Source organism: Triturus cristatus, chromosome 12 (assembly GCF_964204655.1).
Source record: "Triturus cristatus chromosome 12, aTriCri1.1, whole genome shotgun sequence".
Classification (NCBI taxonomy): Eukaryota; Metazoa; Chordata; class Amphibia; order Caudata; family Salamandridae; genus Triturus; species Triturus cristatus.
Window position 1 is genome coordinate 760,093,289 of NC_140595.1, and position 9,064 is coordinate 760,102,352.

A 9,064-nucleotide genomic window follows, 5' to 3' on the forward strand; every position below is an offset into this window, starting at 1 on the left:
GAATATCGACTTGCAGGTAAGAAATATAGTTTTTGGAAATATCGAAGTTGTTAATAGTGTTTGCAAAAATATAGTTGTTTAAATTATCTATGTTTTAATTAGTGTTATGTTTTTCAGTATGTATTTTAAAAGTATGTGATCTATATTTTTGTGCAAGAATTTGTTTTGTTTTTTAATATATGTGTTAAATTTTTAGTAGTTATTATTTTTATCTTAATTACATTTATAGTTTTTAAGTGCTGTAGCTGGTTGTGGGTTTATAGGGGAATAGGGTGGGAATAGTAATTTTTACCCCTCTGCTATCCAACACTTTCCATACTGTTGCACCCACTGGATTGGGAATAGTAATTTGTATCCCTCCGCTATCCAACACTTTCCCTACTGTTGCACCCTCTGGAGTGGGAATAGTAATTTTTAACCATCCTCTATCCAACACTTTTCCTACTGTTGCACCCTCTGGAGTGGGAATAGTAATTTTTACCTCTCTGCTATCCAAAACCTTCCATACTGTTGCACCCACTCGAGTAGGAATAGAAATTTTAACCCCTCCGCTATCCACCATGTTCCCTACTGTTGCACTCACTGGAGTGGGAATAGTAATTTTTACCCCTACGCTATCCAACATTTTCTTTACTATTGTACTTACTGGAGAGGGAATATTAAGTTTTAGCCATCCCCTATCCAACACTTTCCCTACTGTTGCACTCACTGTAGTATGAATAGTAATTTTTACCCCTCTGCTATCCAACACTTTCCCTACTGTTGCACTCAATGGAGTGCAAAATGCAATTTTAAAGACTATTAAATATTTTAATGTTTTCATTTATAATATAATGTTTTTTATTAGATTTTATGTTGTAAGTGTATGTAAATATATATATATATTTGTAAATTTTTAAAGATGTATAAAATTATAAAATAAATTGAAATGAATAGTTTAATATTTTTTTTAAAGAAAATATATATATTTATATTACATTTTATCAATGTATGTTTAAATATTTTTTAAATTACATTTATGTTATTATATTTGTTAAAATGCATAATAATAAATCTAAATATTTTTTTAAGTTAATTTCATTATTTAATGTATTTAACATTAATTTGTATTTAAATGAAAAAAAACAATATTTTGTACATCTATATTTTTTACATCGATATTTTTGTTTCGGTATTTTTGTACTTACAATTTTAAATATAGGTGTCGCTATTTTTGCCATCAATATTTTTGCAGCAATGTTTGTGTATGGGGATATTTTGGGAATCAATATTCTATCAGTGAACAGTGGCAAACACCAGACCCTGCCAGACGTTCAAGAAGGAGGATCCATGGAGGTTCCACAGAGGTTTTGGGTGGACCCCGAGCGAGGGCATGCCAGGCCTCCTGCAAGCTGCACCCAGACCAGGGTTCATGGGCTTGGCAGGTGGCAGATGGTATCTACTACCACTGTGGCTCAGGCACCTCTCCTCCTCACCTCACCTCAACTTGGTTGCATTGGTCACCTTTCCTACCTCTTCTGGCTCCTGGTTGTAGCCTAGAGGGAGCAGGTGGTGGGGGTCTAGAAGCAGGAGGGGTAGGGGGGCAGCCCTGGCTTGCAGTGTGAGCCAGGGGCAAGTCTAGCACAGACCAGGGGCATAGGTGTTACCACAGATCCACTGGTGGGTTTAAGGACCTCCGTCTGCTGCCCAACTACTGCCTAGCACTGAGCATGTATACTTTCCTGCTCCGCACCACTGCGTGCCTCCACTGATGCGCTTCCCCCTGTTTCTCGGCTCGTCCTGCTGCTCTCCGCACATAGATGCTTTTTTATAGTTGTTAATTAAAAAACACAGATTTAATGTCAAGTGCATTTTTATAAGAGTGTTTTAATATATATATGCATGTATAATCATACACAGACATAATATATATTTATGTGTGTATGTTTATATAAGTATATATTTATATATTTATATATATAGTATTACATGTTTACTTAAATTAATTTAATCTACGATATATTGGTTATATAATAAAATATTTAATATTTGCTATTTTAAACTGTATATACATATTAAAAACTAGCTTTTGTATTTATTTTAACAATATTAGTGTGAAATGATTTTCTTTTTCATTTTGCACTTACTTTTATATGTAATCAACATTTTCGACGTAATATTTCTGTTTCATAGTATGTTTGTGATCAATATTATGTCAGTAATCCAAAGTTGAAAGACTTGGTTAGTCATGCAGAATATAAAGTATTGACCTGCAGGCCATAGAAGTTATTAGCCAGAAGTGTTAACTCACTGAAACATCTAGGCTAGAGTGGATCCAAAACATCACTCCCAAAGTGAGAACAGCAAGTTTCAAATGTAGAGGTCACTTTTGCTTAAAAACGTGGCTGCTCCCACAATTGAAAAGAATGTCTTGATCACTCTCAAAATAGTGCCTGAATTAACATCCCTAAACTTAAAAAAATAATCAATCCTCACATACCTGCATCTACTTTTATTTTGTCAACAGAAATATGAAAAACACACTTGCGGAGTGCCATGGGGCACACAGGTGTTACTGAGCCCAACTGTGGTGTTTGAGGCCTTTTATTCCTGATGTCCCTGGGCCCGATCTACTATGGATCCACACAACTAGGCCAACTAATCTGTAGTTGACTCTCAGTGGTAGCTGTGGTCAACAGTCAAGGCTCCCTCGGGGAAAGTAGATACAGGCCAGTGAACATGACTCTTACTTAAAGTGCAAACAGTATGACAATAAATCAATGCCTGGCCAATTACTTGCTTTTATAAGAAAAAATTGTATTATATTTAACTCTACATGTGCAAATAATTTTCACATTCAAATGCAACAACACAATCCCCCTTGATGTCAGGGCTCTTGTAGATGTCAGGCAAATCCCTGTCACACTCTCCTTTGTGTAATGTCTTCAGTGTTATTCCCCATTCCCTTTCACTGGTGGCCATGTCAGGGAATGCAAACTTTTAGGCCTTACTAAGGAGTTCTCCCTTTTGACCCTTAAGTCAAAAGTGTCTATGGTGGCAGAGCACCATTAGCAGCAAAGTTCCTCTGGCGTCTTAATTTCCCAGTTCCCGTCTTACCCACTCTCTGAGCACTTATGAGTTCAACAATGCAGCAGGTACCTTCAAACGTGCACCAACAAGTCCTACTATGTTCAGAGAAGTCAGGCTTCTTGCGGCCCATGCAACAGCACCCGGTGACACATGCTCTCTCTCTTGAGATGCTCTGCTGCAGGTCTCCCAGATGTTGGAACAGCTTCCTGCTCATGAATGCACAGCAAGTTGAATTTGTTCAACTAGGGGGAAGAAATACGTGTTCAGCTCCTGACTGGAACCTGTGAGAGTGTGACATTGTCCACAGCATCTCCTGCAGTCCTCAGTGGTGAGTCGGGGATAGTTTCCTCGCACTTTAGATCAATACTTGTGTATCAGAAATACAGTCTGTCCTTCAGGTGTCGGACCAAATACTACGGCATCATTGGTACCAGCAGCCCCATTTTGCATTCAGGGTTGCTGTGGTTTGCGTGGCCCTATGGTCGCAGGCTTTCCCAGCAATCGGGTCCCGGCCCAGACATTTAGAAGTCTTGGCCATCGTTGAAGCGTTAACTTTACAGGTGACCCCACGGTGCTCATCACATGACTCAGTCTACCCTGGTCCACTCCTAGCATACGGAGCTTGCCAAAAACAATCTTGCACACAGGTAACGGCACGATCAGTGCATAGCCACATCCTCAGATCTCATACAGAGAGCCCTCACAATAGGGCTCCCCTCTGGGCCTTACTCAATCCAACTCCTCTTGGTCTTGGCAAGCAAGCTGGCGCAGGTGCTCCAGGCTCCAGAGCCAGTAGTCCTGGTTTCCTTGGGTGATGTCCCCTCACTCAGTGGGAAGACTAGGAGGTCTTGGCCCCCAGTCCTGATCACAGGCAGAAGTTTTGCAGAGCTTCCTGTTCTTGCTCTGCCCTTAAGGCTGGTAATCAGATGACACATTTTTGGGGACTCAACAACCCTGTCTCACAGACCTTTTCCAGATAGCAAATGTGATTTAGGGTCTGGGTCTTTGAATTTTTATGCTGGAGTTCTGCTTCTTTTGAAGTGGGACACTTCGCCTTATCATCTTCCTTCATGAAAGATGTCTGTCACAGCAGGCACGGCTCATAAGGTGATTGCCCACAACACAATTCCTGGGAGAGACCAGAGTTCACACATGGATGTCAGCCACAGTGATATATGCATCAAAATATTAATCCCAGCCATAATCTTGATGATTCTCTTATCGGCCCTATCTCCCTTCCTGAGGTGTGTCCATGCCCCCTTCTTGTGATCTATCACAGAATCAAAGAGGGTTCTTCTCAAATGTAAAATGATGTCTCTTCCTTTTCCCTCCAGTGTGCCCCCACCCACCTCAAAGGAATGCAACAAAGCCAAAAATTGTTTGGTTGGATTCCTCTCCTCCTCATGTCTTCAGCAAGCAGGCCTAGGTTTTCCAAAATGAAACCCAGGGTCTTCCATACAATGTGGCATTGCATGCAGGCTCACTCAGTGTACCTTCACTGCACAATTGTGGTCCAGCTCTGTTGTTGCAGGGATTATGTCCAAGAACAGAACTATGCGTGGGATTATGGGAGCCTTTGTGTGCAGGGACTGAGTCATCCTACCACCTTAGTACCCATGAGCCCAGGATCAACTAGCTATAGTGTCTCACTTGCCCTCTTACTCACTCACAGAGAAACAAGTGATTAGACACCCCATAACACAACACTCCCGAATCTCTCAGGACTCAGGGTTGCAAGACACACCCTTTCACTCGCTCTCTTGTACCTGCCCACAATAGGATTTGACAGAGACACAAAACAGTTTAAAATATGTATTTTAAATAACATGCTCTAACATGCAGTATGCGTGCCACAATGAGGAGAAAATGCATAATACAAATACAGTCAACATAGCAGCTAGTCCATCTATCAAAAGGGAGACGTCATAATGAAAGGACAATAGAGCCTGAACTCCTTCCGTGTACTAAGAAGCAATATTATTATATATCAGAAGATCTCTGGGTTTTGTGTGCAGATTCCATACCTCAGACTATAGATGAAAGTTCTATTTCATCGGTGCTGTCTCGCTCTTCTCCCTGGAACGGTCCCTCTCCAAGTGTGTCCTCCCTTTGCATGTATCATCTTAATATCAAAGTATGAGTTCCAAACAACAGCTGCATTGGTATGTTTTGTTTAGTTGCCTAATCAGAGCAGAATAACAAGGGGAATTGTTATACGACCTTGCACATCATGTTCAGACTAAATCCCAGTAACAGGCAGAAAGCGAACACTGCAGACAGTTCTCATGTGAAAAGTACCGAGAAAGTCTTTGGAAAAATAAAGTCATGTAGTAACGTGTGCTAAGCCGTGCACTGTCTACAATACTCATGCTAACTTAGAGAAAACAACGGTAATGACCCTGTGGGCCACGTGACACTGTTTCCTCCATACATTGTACCCTTACAAGTGCCCGTGCATCCATCATTCACACACAGTCTGTGTGCACTGTTCAGCACTGAAGCTTTTCTGTACTTAACCAGGGTGTGCTCTTTAAAAACACACACACTGTCAGCACACACACTCACTGTGCAAGCTGCACAACACTTCATCCTTCATGTATTGCACTCCGCGCAAGCACACATGAACTCAGCACATGTTTTATCCACACATGCACTTCATTTCTCATTTAATGTATTCCTCTCAGGCATACATACACCCAGTGCATTTACAAACCACACATGCACTGGCCAATACTGCACCATCCTTGTGCAGTACCCTTTCCTTTTCAGGCACATATACAACTAACACAGAGTGACTATTCCTGTACTGTGCATCACTCCACGACTTACCTGGTGCAGGCCAAGGGTGAGTTAAGCACACAGCAGTGGAAGTTTTAAAAAGGTGGGTGAGGCTCTGGGCCTCACTCCAGTGACACAAAGTAGAAAGGTCCTGTTTACTACTACTGATCACTACATGGTATGCTGCCACCACTGCGCTTGTGCTGATAATTTCCTGGTGAAGGTGGAAGCCTTCCACCACTATGAGAATAGTGCTTTCGGCTCACTCCTGATCCAACAAGACCACAATACCTGACACAGGTTTATGTTATGGTGCACACACATGATCCCCCTATGACAAATATTTAGCATTTGGGATCCAGACAACACTACAGTTGAGCACTCAGGACAGAGGTACACATCTTTTTCCGTGCAGAGGACTTTTCCATCCCAACAAGAAGAAAATTACCCTGGATCTTGATACAAAGTATAGACTTCCTTGCCAAATATGTTCAGGGAAAAAAATCCTGAAATTAAAAAGACTTTCTATGAACGTGCTTTTAGCCACATGTGCAAATCCACATTCTGATAAAGCAAATAATAGAACATAAATGTAACTACTATATAAGCAAACAACTTCAGCTGATATATGAAACCAGAACTGTAAGACCTAATTGTGTTCTACCTGAGCTGTAATCAGGCCCAAACTGAAAATCCTGTTGGCTTTCTGTTTCAGATTCTGTTGAGTGTTCCAAATGCCCCTGGGACCAATGGCCCAACAGAAAGCAAGATAGATGCATTAAGAAGACCACTGAATTTCTTTCCTATGAGGAGCCTTTAGGAGCTACATTAACTGCAACCAGCATTTGTTCTTCAGCAATTCCAGTTATCATCCTAGCACTCTTTATCCATCATAGGGACACTCCAATAGTCAAAGCCAACAACCGCTCACTCAGCTATCTCCTGCTCATGTCCCTCAGTTTGTGTTTTCTCTCTTCGTTGACGTTTATTGGTTACCCAACAACAGGGAAATGCCTCTTCCGCCAGGCTGGCTTTGGTGTCATCTTTTCTCTTTGTGTCTCTTGCATCATGGCCAAAACCATCACAGTAGTCATCGCATTCAATGCCACCAAACCCAACAGCAACTTAAGGAGGTGGATAGGACCGCAAATCTCCTATACAGTCATCAGTATCTGTACACTCATTCAGGTTCTTCTGTGTATTTCTTGGCTAGTTATTTCTCCTCCTTTCTCTGAAATTAACACTTATTCTCAGCCTGGAAAAATTATAATTGAATGTAATGAAGGTTCTTCCTTAGCTTTCTGGTGCATGCTGGCATACCTTGGAGTTTTGGCTTCTGTGAGTTTCATAGTGGCATTCCTAGCAAGAAAATTGCCTGACAGCTTTAATGAGGCTAAATTTATCACTTTCAGCATGCTCGCTTTTCTAAGTGTTTGGATCTCATTTATTCCAGCATACCTCAGCACCAAGGGGAAGTACATGGTGGCCATGGAGATTTTTGCCATTCTGTCTTCCAGTTGTTCTCTGGTGTTCTGCATATTTTTCATCAAATGCTACATTATCCTACTGAGGCCTGAGATGAATTCTAAAGCATATATGATGAGCAAGTGAACGAATCACCAGCAAAACCATCATGGATTTTGTACTTCAGTGTAAATGCTATATGTTTAAAACTATCATAACAATATCCAATACACCCACCAGACATATATGGATATATCATCTGCAGCCATGATTTGTATATCATCTTTACATTTATCTTCTGAGTTGGAGCCACAAGTAAAGCTACAGTAAAAACCCTTAATCCTCTCAAACGTGTTATAGAAAATGTTCCCTCTTTATATTGATTATATTGTACTTAACTTATAAATACTAGAAACATAAACATATTTATACATTGCATGCTTTTATTAGAAGTGGGTCAATATATTAATTAGGTTTGTGATACAGACAATGTTATAATTTTAGGTAAATTATTGATTAGGACAAGAAATTGCAGAATAGCTATACAGTTGAAGTACTTTTCAAGAGTCACAACTCCACTTTTTCCGAAAGCACATTTGACCTTCATTCCTGCGTCTGGGAAATATGGGCCATATTCCCCATATTGTTTTTCAACCGATGCATCCCAAATAAGTGCAAAGTATAAAGAAGGCACATGATGTGCAAGCTTCTATTCACAAGCTAATTTTGAGCATGTGTAAAATGTGCTGCATTTAAAAAATATGATACTGTTTTTACACACAGAGGGCATGCTCAGAGATTGGCTACGGGAAATTAAAGGGTGCAGTTGGTACATGTGCAGGCGCACCTCTAATTTACATAATATTGTGCTTGCATATGCATGGACACAGGAATTGACCCCCCCCCCCCCACACCCCTCTGTGGAAGGTGTGTTCTATGATAAGGTACATCACAATGCAGACAGAGGAAACATATGTTTTCTGAATGATTTGGCCATTACCTCAACACCATTACTTCTGGAGAGGCAGCACAAGAGCTTGTTGAACCAAGTAAGTAAGTAAGTAAGTAAACTTTAGTGTTCAGTTAATATATCATAATATAATTACCAAATAAAAGACCACCAATAACACAACATCATAAAATCAATCTTCAATCAATTAGAACCTCTCAAGGCTTACTTCATTAGGCCTCAAGTGAAAAATTGTTACCTAGGTTGTGTCCTGTAATAGTGATCCACAGCTGTAGACCACCAACTATGAAATAAAAGCCAAATATCTTTGCCCAATTAGAAGTTAAGGAGCTGCAGCATCCCTCCCTCGCCCCCAATACATGAAAGCTAATTTGGCCACAAAGAAGTTTTAGAACTCTGCTCTGACATGGCACTCAACGCAGCCAGAATGCACTTTGGCCACAGACGCTGTGGGTTTCATTAATTTTCTTAAGTGTAAGACAAATTTGTGTTTTTTTTAAATTTGATTAAAAATAAAAAAAAAATAAAAAGACAAATACCAATATATAGGCTTAGTGTGATTTTCCTTAATTTTTCAGTTGCAAGGTTACGGTTTGATTGTTACAAAATGTATTGAACCATTAAACGTTTTAAGTTTTAAAATGACAAAATGTGAAACGTGTTCTCAAATCAAGCAGAGCGTATTTGGCTGTTTCTAGTGTCCTAGTGTATTATTGTGTGTAGTGCATTTTGTACAGTTGTGTTTATTAACCTTCAAATGTCGCGTTTGTTATACATGAAAAC

At 40.1% G+C, this 9,064-nt stretch overlaps 1 protein-coding gene across 1 annotated transcript in view; it reads left to right on the forward strand.

Moving 5' to 3' along the window:
- The window catches only part of LOC146782736 (vomeronasal type-2 receptor 26-like), a 94,174-nt gene extending 86,716 nt beyond the window's left edge, over positions 1–7,458 (forward strand). Inside the window, exon 6 of the mRNA XM_085638117.1 lies at positions 6,563–7,458. Within this exon, the coding sequence (XP_085494243.1) occupies positions 6,563–7,458 (896 nt within the window). The remainder of the gene's footprint in view (positions 1–6,562) is intronic.
- Positions 7,459–9,064: the final 1,606 nt, after the last annotated feature.